At 34.9% G+C, this 19,523-nt stretch overlaps 1 protein-coding gene across 1 annotated transcript in view; it reads right to left on the reverse strand.

Annotated features, from left to right (window-relative positions):
• Positions 1 to 19,523, reverse strand: part of LOC109111100 (A-kinase anchor protein 9-like) — a 112,314-nt gene that overhangs the window by 53,829 nt on the left and 38,962 nt on the right. Inside the window, exons 14-15 of the mRNA XM_042746015.1 lie at positions 4,734 to 5,027; positions 3,299 to 3,461 (exon numbers count right to left, since the gene is read on the reverse strand). Of these exons, the coding sequence (XP_042601949.1) occupies positions 3,299 to 3,461; positions 4,734 to 5,027 (457 nt within the window). The remainder of the gene's footprint in view (positions 1 to 3,298; positions 3,462 to 4,733; positions 5,028 to 19,523) is intronic.

Genomic DNA, 19,523 nt, shown 5'->3' on the forward strand with positions numbered 1-19,523 from the left:
ACACTCTCTCTCTCTCTCTATCTCTCACACACACACACACACACACACACACACACACTCTCTCTCTTCTCCTCTCTCTCTCTCTCTCTCTCACACACACACAAACTCTCTCTCACACACACACTCACATTCTCTCTCACACACACACACACTCACATTCTCTCTCACACACACACTCACATTCTCTCTCACACACACTCTCTCTCTCACACACACACACACATTCTCCTCTTCTCTCACACCTCTCTCTCTCTCGACAAGAATCTCTTCTCTCTCTCACCACAAACACACACATCACATTACACACACACACACACAACCACACACAACCACACACACATGAGTGCAGTTATGATGAAAACAACCACACACACACACACACACTCACTCACAGAGCATGTCAGGCTGTATTCTGTTAACAGGATCTGAACATAAAGCATTTCTGCCCTGAATCTGTTCCAGGTCACTGATCCTCCTCTCATTCTCCCGCACTAAACTCCATCAGCTTTTCCCTCATTCTTCTGCAATTTGACCGAAGTGTGTCAAACTGAATATTTATGAGGAAAACAACACTGCAGTGTGAGACCTGAACAAAAACTCATTTCCTGACAGACGGTCACCTGTGCAGCTGACAGTGTTGAACAGGGTCCCACACACACACACAGGGTTAGTCATTCACAGGCACAAATAAGCTACATGAGCTCATTAATATGATAGGTCTGAATGTGTTTAAGCTCATATGCAAATGACACACACACACACAGCACTACACACTACAACTTCAGCACTGATCCTAAAAACATCAATATTACAAACATGAAACTATTTGAATGATGATGAACTTATTAATGTTGATGATTTTAGTTGTTTAAAAATTTTTTGTTTATTTTTGGTTTTTTTATTTTTAGTGGTTTTTTAGATCAGCAACAGTGATGCACACAGAACGTGTTTTTCCATTGGGTGTTTTTTTCTGTGTTAACATGCACTAGGATCTAGTAAATAATTAAAACAACATTTTAAAAAACTAGACAATCAATAAAAATTATAATAAATACAATGCTTTTAAAATAAAAATCAAAGTAAAAAAAATACTTAAAATTTTATTTTAAACAGTAAAAATTAATTGGAAATAATATAAAAATTTACCTTACATTTTACTATCAGCCTTATAGTAAAATAAACCACTAAACCATTAAATCCTTCAATACCCAATAATCCCTATTATAAATAAAAACATTAAAAATAAAATGTATATTATTTATTTTTATAGAAAATTATAAATGTTGTGCTTTTAAGAAATTTTAAATGATACAAATTTGTGATGTAATTATAAATGTATGAAAAGTTAAATACATTTTTAAAAATACCAAGAAAATAACACTTACAAAATTAATACAATTGACAAAAATGCCAAAAGTCCGAATTCTTTAAGCTAAAAACAAAACGTGTAATTCTCCCACCAAACCGTTATTAACACTTACAAAATTAATACAATGAAAAAAATGCAAAAAGTAAATTCTTTAATAAAAAAGTAAATTTTTTTTTAAAATTTTATTACAATTAATTTGAAAGATTTTAATTTAATAAATAAGAAATTTTAAAAAATATAATAAATTTTTTTAATATTTTAAAATATTTTATTTTTTTTTTATTTTAGACTTTTTGTTAATTTTTTTTTTTTTTATTTTTGAAATTGTTAATTTTTTTTTTTTTTAATTTTTTTTTTTAATTAAATCATTTTTTGATAGTATATAATTTTTATAAATAAAATTTATAGAAATTAGTTTTATTAGATTTTTTTTTTTAAATGTGTCTTGCGTTTCTTCGGATCTCACGCTTTGGTTTCAGGAAAAGCACATGGGCGAACACGACTGGTTGCACATGTTAAATGTATTTTAAAGTGGTACATCAGTTGTTCAAGCGGAATGATGAATGCAGAGTGTGAAATGTAACACGACTGTTGCACATGTAAATGTATTTAAAGGTATCAGTTGTAAAGCTGAATGAATGCATGTAAATGTAGGAGCGAGACGGTCACGTACAAACATCTAGAAACAAAACCCGTCTTAAGTGTCTTAAAGACACGATCAAACCACAGACTCACATGAGAGCCACAGCCACGGCCTGTAGGGTTTCTCACTGAAACACAAACACCACTGCGACTCACTCACTCATATCAGATTACAGCTTTCAGTCAGAGAAACATTTAGGTCATGGCAATTTAAAAGATCAAAGGCTGCTAAAAACATACTCAATAACGCCTCAATAACCCAACACAGCTGCTTTATAGTGAAAATGCTGCGTACAGTCACAGACGAGGTGATGCTGTGGAATTACAGTCAGCTGATGATCATTATGATGGATCAGTGACAGCAGAGCAAACACTCGCTACACAAACACCATCAGCACAGCATGTGACCTCTGTGTGTGTGTTTAGTGCTCATCACAGCCGCTGTATCGTCTCGTGACGTGACTATGGTAAACCTTTAGTGCTAAATAGCAAACTAAGGCCCCATTTACACTGCATGGTTCAAGTGACCCAATTCCGATTTTTTCCTCTCATGTGGCACAGATCGGATATGACCGGTGAACGTGTAAGCAGGAAAAAACCGCATGCATTACATTTACATTTAATCATTTAGCAGACGCTTTTATCCAAAGCGACTTACAAATGAGAACGGTAGAAACAATCAGAATCAACGAGAACAACAGCGGTATACAAGTGCTATGACAGAGTCTCAGTTAGTCTAGTACAGAACAAGTAGCCAGGTTTTTTTTTTTTTTTTGTTTTTTTTTTTTTTTTTTTTTTTTTTTTTTTGGGAAGGGATCGAAAAGAAAAAAAGGTTTTTTTTTTTGGGAATATGATGTTAGTAAAGAAAAAAAGGTAAGTAAAAAATCCGTTTGAGGGATTTATGAGAGATTTTTGACCTCTTGGGGATGGCAAACACAAGGAGTCGTTTCACTTGCAGATGCGCAAATCTCTCACACACACACACACACTCTATCACACACACTCTCACACTCTCTCTCTCACACACACACTCTCACACTCTCACTCTCTCTCTCACACACACACACACACACACACACACACACTCTTACAAACTCTCACACACACACACTCTCACACTCTCTCACACACTCTCACTCTCACACACACACACACACACACACTCTATCACACACACTCTCACTCTCTCTCTCTCACACACACACACTCTCACACTCTCACTCTCACACACACACACACTCTATCACACACACTCTCTCTCTCTCTCTCTCTCTCACACACACTCACCTTCAGCTCTGTGCAGCTCCAGTGCCAGCTGCTCCCGCGCTCGCTCCTCCTCTCCCAGACGCTCCTGCAGCTCCTCCTGTCTGCGCTGCAGCTCCTCCATCTCCTCACTGTGTCTGAACTTCTCCCTCATCAGCTCCGTCTGCGTGATCCGCGCATGCTCCAGCTGACGGAGACGCAGACACACATCACATGCTCAATATGGTCACATAATATGGACAAGCACAAATAAACAGCTGGGTTACATATTATGGAGAAGCAGAAATAAATAGCTTGCTTTAATTGGTCTTCTGTGTCCTGCAAACATGCTATGGAGAAATTTCTGTTCTAGAAACATTAAAGAAATGAACATTCATTAATAAACAGACGAGCAGAACATCATAACGGTCTCTGACAGCCTTCATCGTGCAGTTCATTATGATTTTGGGCTTTTTGAGGCTCATGAATGAAATAACGCTTTATTAAAATACTGTGAAGAATTAATAAAAAACATCAAAATAATTGTCAAGAAAATAATTTTTACTGTTCTATTTTGTTTGTTTTATTTTAAAATCATTTATTTTATTTTTTACATTTTCATGATTTTATTAACTTTTAGTAAATGTTTTATTTTTATTGCTTTCATTTTTAAATTATTAATTTATTTATTTTAATTTAGCATTTTCATGTTTTTTTTTTATATTTACTAAGCATTTTATTTCGATTAGTTTTTATTTAAAAATCAATCATATATAAAATCACTTGTCATTTTACATTTTTATATCATTTTATTCTTTTAAAATGTTAGGGTCAGCAAGATTTGTTTTAAGAAAACGAACATTTGTATTCTTCTAGGATGCATTATTTACATTTTTGTATCATTTTATTATTTTAATATGTTTGTTTGAGTAAGATTTGAAATGTTTCTTGAGCAGCAAATCATCATATTAGAATGATTTCTGAAGATCATGTGACACTGAAGACTGGAGTAATGATGCTGAAAATACAGCTGCGCATCAGAAATAAATTACACTTTAACAGAGATTCACAAAGAAAACAGCTGTTTTAAATCACAATAATATTTCACAATTTTTACTGAATTTTGATCAAATAAATGCAGCTTTCGTGACTTTTAAAAACCCCAAGACTCCAATCTTTTGTACAGTGCTACACAGTATTGTTCAGCTTTAAAGCAGTCTGAAAATACAGATGAAAAGCACACTGTGTCAACAAGCGGAGCGTTTGATCGTCTTCATGTGGTCACACACTGATGTGAAACTGCTTCAACAAAAGCCAGGATTTCTCTCACATGACAGCGAGCCTGATCTCGTGTGAACACAAAACACACACACACACACACACACCCAGGAATCTCTTTACAGCGCAGCTCCAGAGCCTCTTATCTAACGCTACAGCCAGCGCGCGTCTATAAAACCCTTTCCAAAGGTCACACTCTTACGCTGTAGGGCGGCGTGGGCAGGGAGATCCTGGAGACCACTTTGAGCAGGTGTCCGCTGTGGCGCTGGTTGACGTGCGAGATCTGCGTCTGCACGACTACAGCGTTCTTCTCGTGCAGCAGGTGGCTCAGAGGGAAGGGTCGCGGCAGCGGGATGCGCGACTCCACCTCGTAAACATCCATGTCCTGGCTTTCCAGCCAGCCGTCGCGCAGGACGGCCGAATCGCAGTATGTCCGGTACGAGTCCATGTCGCCTCTAAGCGCCGTCCTGCGAGAAGTTTGCGACGCGCAGATTAATCAGAGCGACCATCCCTGAGCGCGCATCTCTACGGAAGTGAACACACACAGATTTCACATGGCCAGGAACAGCCAGCTTGATGTAAATGAGCGAATCCCAGATGAATGATCGGTCGGAGAGGGACCTCAACCTCCACCTGTTGCCAGAAACACAACCACACTTCCGTTCACTTTCCTCGCTGTAACCTCTTAACAATTCCATGCTCCGTGGCAAACGGTACTTGGGAAAATGCGGGCCTCATTACCGAGGCGAGAACAGGACCAATTAGCAGAGACCCTCCGCCCTCTTCTCTCTCTCTCTGTGTCTCTCTTCTCTCTCTGGTCTCTCTCTCTCTCTGTCTGTGTCTCTCGTCTCTGTGGTCTCTGCTCTCTCTCTTGTGTCAGTCGGAGCAGGACTCTTCCTGGGTTTTGATGGATCATGTGTGGGCTACGGTCGACGGGTTTTATAAGGAGGGAGTCTTGAAGCTGCAGGTGATTTAAGCACACACACACCACGCACCCAGCCTAAGCCTCGTGTCTGACCAGATTCCTGCATCTATAAAGCCGAGAAAAACTTAGCGCGATTTAAGGCCTTATGAGATGGTTTGTTTGTTAAGAATCTATATTGTCACAATTCTCGGTTTGTTTATGAATTCTATTTATACTTTTTGTTTTAACCTTTGTCAAACTGTTTGTACGTTCTGCTGATTAAGATACTTCTGTCACTAATTAAGTGACATGAATGTAAAAAACACAAAATAAATAAATCAGTGTTGAAGGTTACAATGTTAGTACGGCATTAGCCCATTCCTTTGTACCTGAAAATCCAAAGATATATGTCTTTGAAATTTCTAGTTACTACATGAACCCTAACCAAGATAACACTAGTAGGTAAAAATAGTATGAGATATCTTTTTTATCAGTCATTGAGTGAGAAAATCTGATTTGGAAGCGATAATTTGTATGAATAATAGAAAATTTATAGAAAACATGTAATGAGCACTGTTTAGGTCGTGTATGTTACGGTACTGGAATGGAATGGATATGTAAGTTATAAATCATGAGGCTTCATAAAACAGTTTGAATGTCATTGAGTGAACTCGCATGTATTTTATTTGGAACGCGTAATGACGAACGAGTTACATTACTTGTTTGCTAGACGAAGGTTTTCAACCACCCCACCTAAATATGAGGTTAGTTGTGATCTTTGCATAAACTTTCCATTTCAGATGAAAAAAGTATTTTTTTTAATGCTACAATGGCTCATTAATATATGTACATACATAATCATGTTCATTAACATAATTCAGTCCAAAAATGTCGTGAAGATATGGGGACGAAAAGGTGAATATAGTTTTTTAAAACGAGGGTTTTGTTGATTCATTAAAATAAACTCACAGAGTTGATTGTACGAAGTCTTTTGTGACGCCTAAATGGTATTCCATATCCAAACCAGGGTTCAAAAGTGATCCCAAAATACACGGGAGATAAATACGCTTGTGCTCGTTTTTTTTTATTAAGGGTTTGTACTATTCTTCTTGTATAAAATTAAGTTTGAACCAAAAATTCTGGAAAAGAATAACGGATGTGGGTATTTAGGGTCCGTGAGAAGCATCTGGTCAAGTTTCGGGTCCCTTCTCTGAAACCGATACCAATGTTTTTAGAGAATCGTTTAGCTATACTTTTTTTAAGGCAAAAATGGCCCTGAGTGACACCCTGACGACGGGAGTAAAGACCCACCAGGTACAGATCTAAGAATCAGGAGATGCGTTGATTTACCAAAGGCATCAGGAGTGATTTATTTTTTTCTCTTCAAAGACTCCCTGAGAACAGCATTATTGATTTAAACTTATCCTCCTACACCAAACCTCAAATAAAATCTTCATTCCAGAGCAAGCCTTACACGAGTTAACTCACGGGGGAACCCATAGAGACTTGAAACCAGCATCATCGCCACAATCCACTGCAAAGCCCTGCTCCTGCCTGATAAAAACCGTGTTTTACAGCAGCAGGCTTGATTACATTAAGACTTATACATGTCATTAGTGTACAGTGGCTGAAGAGTATTCATCCGTTCATTCAACAGCCTCTCTCTCAGATCATGTAGCTTAAAATATCCAGTATGATCAATATAGTGCAGCCCAAAAAATCAGCAGCCAGATCATGTTTTTCATAATTGTGAATACTAAACAGCTGTGGTGAGAAACATGTAAAAACAGACAGGAGATGAAAATGAATGAATGAATGAATGAAGTCTGGTCTCACTTCATTAAAAATCTTTTCATAAGAATCAACCAAAATGTGAAGTTCAACAGCAGTTAAAATGCCTATATTCCTAATGAGAAACATGATAAATAGAAAAATAAATAAATTAATAAATTAAATTAAACTAGTTAATAAATAAAAGTTTATTTTGAGAGTCCAAGAGGAGTTAAAACAGCTATATTCATATATTATGAGAAACTTGAAAAATAGAATAAATAAATGAAATAAAATAATTAATTATTAAAAAAATTAGGTTAAAGTGTGTGTGTGAATTAATTATAAAACAAAATCAGATGAAAATGAATGAATGAATGAATGAATGAATGAATAAAAAATATATAAAAAAAGCTATTTTGAGACTCCAAGAGTTAAACAGATACATGGTGAAATATAAATGCTTTCTTTAAAAAATAAATAAATGAATGAATAAATAAAAGTTCATTTTTTGTGAGACCAGCAGAGTTAAACAGCTTANNCGAACGGCACGCAGGCATCTGAAGCGAACGGCCCCGCAGCATCCGCCGGACTCTCACCAAACTCAGTACAGAACCACTCCCCCCCGAGCGGCCAAACACAGCCGGACTCTGCACTATTAAATTATAGTAAACTACACACAAAATAAAAATGCCACCTCAGCATGAAAAACTCAAAAAAAAAAAGAAATTTTAATATATAATGTAATATGTTAAAATAACATGCATAGATAAAATAAAATATGTAAATTAAATGTTCAACTAATAATTTTTAGCTGTCCCAACTGGCAACATTTTTATTTGTTGTACTTTTACTTAGGTCTGATATAAACTTAAAAACTAAATGAACCAAAAAACTAATATATTCAATCAATGAAAACTATAGCAACTTCAGAAGAACCACTAATAAAAACCGCCAAAAAACACAACCAATGTTTTAACTAAACTTGAAAACAAGTGGAAAACTGAAAAAATTTAAGCTAATATTTGCATGATACTAAAAAACACTGCCAGAAAGTTAAAGATTTTGAAGTTTGCATCAACTATCATTCAAAGTTTTGGTGTTGATTTTTAATGTTTCTGATTTAGTTCTATGTAATGTTTCTAATGTGTAGGAAAAACGTGTCTTCTGTTGTCGCTCACGGCTGCATTTATTTGATCAAAAACACAGTTAAAACAGTGAAATATTATTGCATTTATTTTTTAAAGGCAGCTGTTTTCCGTGTGTGACTATCTGTTAACCTGTAATGTCTGTCTGTGATGTGGCAGCTGTATTTTCCAGCATCATTACTCCAGGTCTTCAGTGTCACTATGAATCTTCAGAACATCATTATAATATGAATGATCTGTTAGATCAATAAAAGTTTCTGATTATTATCAATGTTGAACCACAGTTTGTGCTGCACAATATTTTTGTTGGAAACTGTGATGCATTTTTATTTTTTAAGGGGATTCACAGTGTACCATTAAATTTCAGAAGAGCATGATTTATATATTTGAAAACAGAATTTTTCCGTGACATTATAAAAGTCATTCCTCCCCCCCTCCTACCCCCCCCCCCCCCCCCCCTCTCCCCTCCCTTGGCACATTTTTGTTTTAACGTTGTGCTGTTTCTCCTTGTACCTGAGTGCTGGCTCTCAGACAGTGATGGTGATGAGCCGCTTCTCGATCGGCGCTCTGCAGTCCGTGTTGCTGATTCTACATCAGACAAGCTAACCGCCCTTCCGGCGGTAGCTCCCGCCCCCTGGATTCTCCAGCAACAGATGCCAGACCCTCGTCGCCTCCTCGGTCTCTGCTGCTGACAAGCGGCTGACGTCATCAGCAGCCGTCTCTCTGCTGAGAAACCCCTCAGAGGACGCGTCTGTGTGCGGGACACAAGAGATGAGCCGCATCAAAACAACTTCTCATCTGAAATCAGCAGGCCTTTATAACTGAACCCAACAGTAGAAAACTCTAACCCGCTCGAGCATGTGATGAGATTTAATAAACTACAGATGAATGGATGAAATGACAAGGGCCTAAAGATGATCTCACACAATAAAGACGTGTTTAGGTGTTTGGTTTTTTGTGTTTTTTGTTTTTTGGTTGTTGGGTTGTATGTGTGTCATTCAACCTGAGTGCATCCCACCATATGAGACGTCCAGGGCGTGATTCTGGCTATTTATTTTCATGGTCCTTATAGTTATTATTTTCACTAAAACTAAAGCAGAAGAAATGAAGTAGCCATAAAAAAAAAAAAAATAATCTTGTTTCCTTGTACATATTACTTTTATATATGTTTAAAAAAAAAAACTACTAAAAATTACAAAAATGCACAACAAAATTACTAAAACTTTAACTAAAATTACAGTAAATAATGATAAATATATAAAGTTTATAATAGAAACTGATTCAAAATAAACTAAACACTATTTTAACTAAAATTACAGTAAAAACTAAAACCAAAATCACTTACAATCTACAAAAACTAAGTATTTTAGAAAAAATAAAATAAATATAATAACAAAATAAAAACCAAATCCCACATAATAATTAAAAATCATAACTATCACCTCAAGAAATCTAACTGACAACTAAAAACCCCTCAATAATGCTAAATGACATTAAAATCAAAATAAAAAAAATTAATAATAATTATTAATTTATAATATAAATAATGTAATATATAATTAATTATAAAAAACCAATTAAAATATGAATAACAAATCCCAAGACTACCTCCAGTGAACTAAAAACAGCAATATTACTCCAAACCTACAATACAAAACATAATAAAAATTATTAGAAATATAAATATACAAATGACTAACCGAATCATCAAATAACATAAAATGCTATAATAGTACCTCAATGATGCTAAAAACACAAAATGACTAAAACTTTAACTAAAATTAAAAAAATTAATAAAGATAATTTCGAAATAAAAAAATACATTAAGAACAAAAACTCCAATCATAAATAAGAATTAAAACAAATCATCAATACCACCTCAATGACGCGAAATGACACTAATTGAAACACACAACCAAATTTAACTAAACACTAACTAAAATGAAATAAGAATTTTAATTATTAATAATTAATAACATTAAAATAAAAAAACTTAATTTTTGTAATATCACTAAAACTCTAATAGTATGTCAAGGCTATCCTGAAACAACAGTGTCTACATCAGTGAACAACATCCGCACCGCAGCACATGAACCTACCCTCCACGGTCACATCACACAAGCTCTACGGTCAACGAACACCCCGTGTCACGTCAAAAGGACTCATATACAGGGACACATACAAGAACTGCGACAGGACCCCTGTTTCAGGCACTGCCACTTCACTCGCGCATATCGACCACCCCCCCCCAATGATACCCCCCGAGGTTATTATAACACTCGACACACCAAGGATGTCCACGTACCTTCTCATTTTATAGATTCGAACGCACAATCTCAACACTAGAGCTGAACCCACCCGGCACTTAACAGTTAGACAAGCACATCTCAACACTTGAGCTGAACACAGGCACTTCACGGAGGAGTGTGTTTTTATGTTTGTGTGACGTTTTTGATTGTAGAGGGACGATCTGTGTGTGTTAATGGTGTGTGTGCTGTCTCCTTCTCCCAGAACGATCTCAGGCCCGATGGTCCATCACTCCCGCAGCCGCCGTCGACCTTCAGCACACTCTGACCAACGCCCTGACAGACTAGCCCGGAAGGGTTTCGCCTGACGGCCACCCACATCCCTGAGAGAGACAGAAAACAGACAACACTACTGGACTCGCTGATACACATCTGTCCTGACCAAACAGGGCTCGCGCCAAACCTGAGCTCCACGGTCTATGAAGAGCTACAAAACTATTCAGTCATAAAAATAAAAAAACTATCAAAATAACACTTACTAAATCTTATTGTAAATCATAAAAAAAGTAAAAATAGCATTAAATAAATAAATATACTTTAAAATACAAAAAAATTAATAAAGCTTACTAAAAAAATTTTTAAAAGAATAATTTACAATATTATATACATCATAAAACCTCAATTTAAACTAATCTTAAAATAGAAAACAAAACAAATAACAATTTTGCAAAAATTTCTACAAAAAAAAACTAAAATATTTTTAAAATATATTTTGACAATAAAAACAAGACGAAATCACCCTAAAAATTATGAAATTATGTACAAATGAGAAAACATATGTTATGATGAAAACTTTTTTTGAAAATGAAACTTATTAAAATAAAAACCGAAAAATATAAAATAAAAAATTATCCTCTAGCTAAATCCGTCTTCAAATCATTAAAATGTGTCAATTGAAAAGAAGACTTTTAATTTTAAATTAAAAAACAAACTAAAGGAACTCACAAATGTTTTTTTATTAGAAATATATATTTTTTTATTTAAAACAAATAAGGATTTAACTGTAAAAAAAAAGAATTAAACTTTTTTTTAAATTAAATAAATTTAAAGAATTAAATTAAAAAAGTATTATTAAATCATAAAAAATAATAAAATAATCTTAAAAAGAAAACAAAATAATACAAAAAATTAATTAAATCAGACAAAATTAAGAAAATAAGATTTTAAAAGTATTTTTTTATATTAGAAAATATTTAAAATAAAGCAGAAAAGTAGTAGTAATTTTTTTTAAATAAAAACAAATCAAACTTGTAAAATTCAAAATAATTAAAGTAAAAAACAGTCAATAGACACAATAAAACTAAAAGACAAAATAAAATCATAACTCTAAAACTCTATCCCTCTGTCTATGAGTATAATGCTGTACAGAACTATTAGTTGAACCAATGAAACCACATTATTAATGAGCTGTAATTTCCTGCTCACCTCCTCTGTGGTGACGACATCTACGAGAGAGCTCCTGGGCGCTCCGTCACAGCTCGTCCCTGCCCTCTTGACCTCCTCCTCCTTCATCCTGCTTCTCACCTCGTCGGAGTTTGTGAAACAGGCAGAAAAAGAACGGCAGGACAAGACGCCCGGTTCATTTCATCACATTCTGCTGATGTTTTTCCCACTGAGCGCAGCACCAACACCAGTAACAGACCCTTCAGGTGCGCTGCCATAGCAAACAAACACAGCTGAGACTCAGAGCGCGGCCACCTTTGTGCACAGGAGGAGGGACGTTGCAGGTGAGCAGAGGAAAATATGTAAACCTGCTATATTGCCTTTATATTTACATATTTATAAATGTTTATATAAGTATTCATATTTAGACATTTATTAATGTTGTATGTATGAACATGTGATTTAATATTAATTTTATATAATAATTTATCCATTGTTTTTTTAACACACAGATCAACGGTGGAAGGCCGTGGATGAGCTCCTTTTTAACGTTAAGCGAGGGAGTGAACTGTGCTCGTTTTACCACACGACCTGCTCTGTCTGTGTGCTGCAGCTTTGCATGCTGGGAAGCAGGTGTTCATCTCTCTGTCTCTCGGTCTGCTGCAGCTCCAGCTCCGTCTGCACCAAACACAAACACACACACACAGATGTACAATCAGCACCAAAATCACAGGCAGCTGCAGAGAGAAATCAGTGAAATCACACACACACACACACACACACACACACAGAGTAATGCCATGCACAGGACATCGCATCTGAAGTGCTAATGTAACAAAGACTGAAAATGTTAAAAATCATATTAACCAATTATATTACAGCTTAACATTTCATGATCCAGTTCAATCCTGACGGATAAAGCCTGGATCTTTATTCATGCCTGAACATCTTGTTTGATTTACTGTAGGAAATATTTCACTTTACAGAAGTTTAATATGCTAGGAACGTGGTTTCATGCTGACTTATACCTCAATATTTACATTAACACTAACTGTAGTCTAAACTGGGGTTTGTGAGCTGACGTAAAAGCTAAAAATGAATTAAATGATAAAAAAAAAAAATGTAAGTAGATAATTTAAAAATTTCATCCAAACTAAATAAAGCCAACCAATAATTAATAAATAATAAAAATGTAAAATTAAAATAAAAAATGTTTAAATTAAAATTATTTTAAAAAACAATTAAAAATGTATCAAAAATAAACTCCTGAATAAGTAAAAATGTTTTTTTTTTAAATAAAGCCGAATCAAAATAAAACTTTGCACAAATAAAAATATAACCAAAACGTTTATTAAAAGTCATTTAAAACCATAAAAATATAAAATTAAACCAAATAACTTTACATAAAATAACTAAATCGTTGTTAAAATTTATTAAAAATGTATTAAAATAAAATTTTTAAATTAAAACAAATAAAATCACTTTAAATGAAATACTAATCAAAATAAAAATTACTAAAAATGTATTAAATCGTAAAAATGTCAAATTACAATAATTTAAAAATAATATTCAAAATTAAATATTTATGTATAGGCATTAAATACAAGTAATTGTGTTGTTAAATAATTGAAATATTAACTTTATAGTATTTTAAACTACTATTTTAGTTAAAAGGGGTTTGGCTTCAGAGAGTTTGGGTATTCCTGACTAAAACTAAACCGTGACTAACTAGAGCTGTTTCAACTGCGTGCGAAGAGAGCGAGACAGGAACAGGAAGTCGCTGCACACCTGCAGGAGGCTGCGTGGGTGAGTGTGTGTATCTGAGCACGTCAGGGAGTGTGTTCTGCTCCTGATACAGCCTCCAGCTGAAGTGTGTGTGAGGATCTGAGAGCCTCCTCCTGCTCCAGCTTCAGAGCGCATTGGTCCTTCCTCCTCCTCCTCCTCGTGTTCTGTGTTCAGTGATGAAGCGCTGCTCTTCTTCAGGGAGACTGTGGATTTCCCCCTGGCAGCAGACGGACGAGTGCTTTAAAATCAATCATCAGGCGCCTCCCCCCCCCCCTTCCTCGGCAGCTGATTATGGGCTCATTGGTTTCATGCAGAGAGGTTCAGAAGGAGAGAGCTGACAGGGCGATGAATAATACTCTAATAACTGCTGTATCTCTGTGAGAACAGAGAGCTCTAACGATACCGATCGCCAGCTGATGGATGATAAAAACACCGACAGACAATCCACCTGACTTTATAGAGCTCCAGCATTTAAAGTGACAGACGACAAAACTGCAGAATAAACAAAATACACAGCTGGAGTGGACACTAATATAGTGTTCAGCACAGTTAACACTGATGATGTGCAACAGGACTTGGAAATTTTTATTATAGGTTTATTAATAATTGTTGACCCTGGCACCACAAAACCAGTCCTAAGTGCTCAATTTTCTGAATAAATAATTCTCTCCATTGATGTAATGGTTTGTTAGGAGGACAATATTTGTCTGAGATACAACTATTGAATATCTGGAATCTGAGGGAGCAAAAAATCTAAATATTGAGAAAAATCATCTTTAAAGTTGTTCAAATGACGAGTTCCATCTTAGCAATGAATATTAATAATCAAAACTTAAGTTTTGATATATTTACAGTAAGGAGATTTACTAAATATCTTCATGAACATGATCTTATCTTAAGTATCCATAATGATTTTTTGTCGAGATTAAAAGAGAATTCAATGGGGGACTCGATAGAATTGTCCCAGCTACTCAACAATCGTATTGTTGTACTATTGCACTACAAATAGAACCGATGCACACTGATAGGACCCTGACTTCAGTAGATGTGCTGCAGGGACACATTATGAATTCATTTTCAGTTTTTATATCAATGGAAAAATAAATAGAATAGAATAGATAGAATAGAATAGAATAGAATAGAATATGAGGGCAATAGGTAAGGGCTGGTACTTAATTGGTCAGGTGGTGATGGATGAAAAAGATTCAATTTAGAAGTTAAAAGCGAAACGAAAAATTAAGATGGAAAAAGAGAAATACAATATTAAAATATTTATATTAGTATATAATTATTTAAATGGGTATAATATTTATATTAGTACAATAGATTTATATAATATTTATTCATGTTTTATTACCATTATATATATTTCAATATATATTAATTTATTTCACGTTAATGTTTTGTTTTTATTTCAAGTAATTTTTTTTTATGCAAGTAAAAATAAAAGTTAACTATAATAACCCGCAGACCGGTGAACCATTCCTTTACACAGTGACTTATGTAGTGTAATCTACATGTACATTATTAATGTTTTTGATGGCTGATTTGACTTTGACGTATAAACACACTGACGATGCACATGAATTTAAAGATCAGACTCGGAATCTGATAGAAGTCTTTTAATCGCGGTTTAAGATACATGCTCATTACCATCTCGTCACAAAAAACTGGAGTGTGTGAGTGGTGGGTGTGTCGTGTGTGTGTTTTCATGCAGTAAATGTGAGCTGAAAGGGCTTCAATGCTTACTACAAAATGTTCCCCACGCTACCAGATCCTACAGATCATCCACACACACACACACAATAAAAACCTACACTCAATCCCCATACATAGTTCGTCTTCTAGTTTTTGAGCTGCAGAATAAATCGGAGACTCACGTGAGCTCATCTATATTCATAAAGGACACTAGAAATTCACTAATTCTGATCTCCTGATGTGAATTAAAAAGATTACCCAAATCCATAATAAAGCTGATTTGTGAAGCTCTGTGCGGATATGAATCTGTGATCTCACCTTCATCAGGCTCACAGAGTTCAGTCGGTCCTCCTATCTCATCCTCGCTGCGGTCCGTCTGTGTTGCCGTTGGTGCTCGTGCTCGTCTATTCGGGTCTGTCTGCTTGATGGGTACCGGGCTCTTCGTGGTTGCTGGGCGAACTCAACCGACATCTGACGATCACCCTCTGACGCCGCAGACACTAACAAACACATTTTCGACGTTTCAGAGTCATAACGGCAGACATTCACAACCTCACAAACTCGTGAAGCATCGAGTCACGACAGAGTTTAAACCACTGAAGCGATTCATCTCCTCTCTTTACTATTAGCTATAGCACCAAATAAACATGAATGAACATCAGCTGCTGAAGACCCCAGAGGCGAGCTACTGAAATCAGTCGGACTGCGATCAGCTTTCACAACCACAGAAAGACTTCAGTAAATAACAATAAAGTCACGGAACCTCAGGAAAGACGTTCAATGCGCATAAACTCATAATCAGATCAGAAAAAGAGCTGTTTAGATCAATATATGAACTATATTACATATTCTTAGTATTTGTAACTAATCTTTTAATAATGTCTTATAAATAAATACCTGAAAAATGAAAAAATGAAAAAAAATGAAAACCTATTTGGACTATTAGCCTGTCACCATAAATGTTTTATATTACAACAGGAAACAACTTGGAGTAAAAACATTGAAATTATATCATTAAAATAGTTTGATATAAATTTACCTATATTTTTTTTTTTTTCCTTCAGTATTGGTTTTTCAGTTTTCAGCTAAATATTATTAAATATAAACTCTTAATTTCAACACATAATCCTCATGAATAATAAGCAAAAGCATTCCTATAAAACCACCATCAGACGTACTTCACCCATGTTTTTTATTAAAATAAATAAATAAACCAAACAAAAACAAACAATGCATGCAATATATATATTTAAAAAAAAACATTATTTTTGGTTTTGGTTTTAGTTTTTCGGCTACATGAACATTCTAATTTTGAAGAAGAATTAAATTAAAGGGGGAAAAAGCATGCAATATTAAAATCATGTTATTAACGATCTTGCTTTCAGTTTAAAGCTAACATGTTATTTTAAAAAATTATTTGGGGTGCATCATCAGCCGAGAATAAGCAACAAACATTCCCTCATAAAACTATAGCAGCTCACTAAGGTTTTCTATGAAATAAAAAAAAGCTAATCTTTTGGTTAAAAAACTAATAATAATATAATTGAAAAAAAAAAAAAAAAAACTCACAGTTCCAGTGCATCATTAGCCCAAAAAATGTGCAAAATTCCCAACAGCATTCGCTGTTAAAACTATGATGCAAACCTCCACACAGTAAAGCAGACATGTAATAATAAAGTCATGAGAGGAGTGTTTAAAGTGTTGTAAAGCAATCCCTTAGCGATCTCCTCCTCCAGGCGTCTGAGCTGGGGCTCCTCCTGAAGAGCCGAGGACACCGCGTCTGCCAGTCTCTCCTCCAGACACACAAACAGCAGCGAGATGAGAGCAAAGAGAGGAGGAGGAGTCGAGAGAGTGTGTGTGTGTGTGTGTGTGTGAGTGTGTGAGAGAGAGACGCAGAGAGGCATGGAGAGAGAGAGAGAGAGAGAGTGCTCATAGCCACAGCATGTGTGTGTGTGTGTGTGTGTGTGTGTGTGTGTGTGTGAGAGAGAGACGACAGAGAGAGAGAGTGTGTGTGAGAGAGAGAGAGTGAGAGGTGTGTGTGTGTGTGTGTGTGTGAGAGAGAGTGTGTGAGAGAGAGAGAGAGAGAGAGAGAGAGTGTGTGTGTGTGTCCACGAGAAAGAGCTCTTTCACACACACACACACGTGCGTCTCACACACTGAAGCCGTCGCTCTGCTCTCAGTGCAGCTGTAATCAGACCCTTGTTTTCTCTCTGAAATCTCATTCAGCTGGTAAAATAAGATCCAGAAGCTCTTTTGTAACGAATCGGTTCTGTTTCTCTCTTCTCTATTTATATATACATCAAATGTCTCCTTTCGTCGCTCTTTTCTATTCCCTCGATCAAGAATTGATGCTTTTCTTTCTTCTCTCTCTTTTATCATGTCTTTTCTCTTCATTTCTTCTTGAATCTGTTGTGTCTTAACTTTAAAAAAGTAATTAATGTTTAATTGAAAAAAATACTGTAAATATGCTACAGTAAACATCTGTAAGATAACATCGCTCACAGTGAAACATTATTTTTTTGGTATATTCATTTATCAAATAATACTATGGAAGCTTTTTAGAATAATTAATTTATATAAATTCATGTGTGTGTGTGTGCATGTAAAAATGTACATATACACATTTATTTATTATGAAAATATACATAATACTGTACATGTAATTTTACTGTAAAATACACTTTGAAAGGTAATAAAATTTTTAAATTTAAAATACATAATATAATTTAAATGTACATTTATATTAGATTAAATAAGGTAATCAAAATCAATTTAAAAGTTGAAATTATGCCTTTTAGAAGAGAAAATGAATTTCCATAAATTTTATAATTTACAGTGAAAATATATAAATAAAACTGCACATGTAATTTTTACTGTGAAAGCCAAAATATATAATTATAAAATCTAAAAATGTAAAATAATATTAGATTTAACAAGATCATTAAAATTTCACTTTAAATAGACAATAGCTTTTTAGAAGTAAAAAAAAGTATAAATTACCTTATAATTTAATGAATTTGCTTTCTAAAAAAGTATAACATTAATTATCTTATTATTTATAGAAAATTAGTATATTTAACAACCAGATGTGGTAAAACTGAACAGAAATGGTGCAGTTCACACAGTAGGTATATTAATATTGTTCATTAACATTAACAAGGTGGCCAAAGGAGAGCTGTAAAGCACAAAATAAAACCTTCAGACTGTATTTGTAACATGTAAGATGTGAAAAAGAGTGTGTGTGTGTGTGTGGAGGGCAGAGATGGAGGCGTTCAGTCGTGCGTGAGCAGGGTTTTGTGTGACGTCACTGTCTGAGATCCAGGGCAGCTCTCAGCCGCGGGCCGCTAAACACAGCAGAAAACCACCAGATCTGAGAGAGACACTGAGCTGAGACTGACCTGAAGATGCTCACGCTGCTCGTCTCTCGTCAGCGGCGGACAGACGCTCGGCTCGGCTGCTGGAAAACACACACACACAGAGCGAGAGAGTCAACGTCACGCATCACCAAAGCAGTACTCTGACCTCATACACCACAACACTGCACAACATATCAATCAAATTAAATAAAGAAACAAAAATCAATTAAATAGAATAAAAATTAATATCAATAATTCCAACAATAAAAATAAAAAATATTATTTTATATATTAAAATATTTTTATTATGTTAAATATTATATATAATAATATATAAAAGAAATGCAAAAAAAAATAATAATAATAATATAGCAAACCAACAACTAGTGATAAAAAATAAATTATATTTTGCATAAAGAAAATGATTTTCAGAATGTGCATGAATGGGGGGGGGGGGGGGGGGAAGTGTCAAGAAAATAATGCAACGACTCTTAAAGGTATATTCCATACAAACACACACACATCTGGAAGAACATTAGAACACACATACTCACGTTTTTAGACTTTGGGTTCTTTTAAGTTCCACTGAAGAAAGTCATTCAGGTTGAGTAAATGACTACAGAATACTCATTTTTAGATGAA

Source organism: Cyprinus carpio, chromosome B19, assembly GCF_018340385.1.
Source record: "Cyprinus carpio isolate SPL01 chromosome B19, ASM1834038v1, whole genome shotgun sequence".
In the NCBI taxonomy this organism is placed as follows: domain Eukaryota; kingdom Metazoa; phylum Chordata; class Actinopteri; order Cypriniformes; family Cyprinidae; genus Cyprinus; species Cyprinus carpio.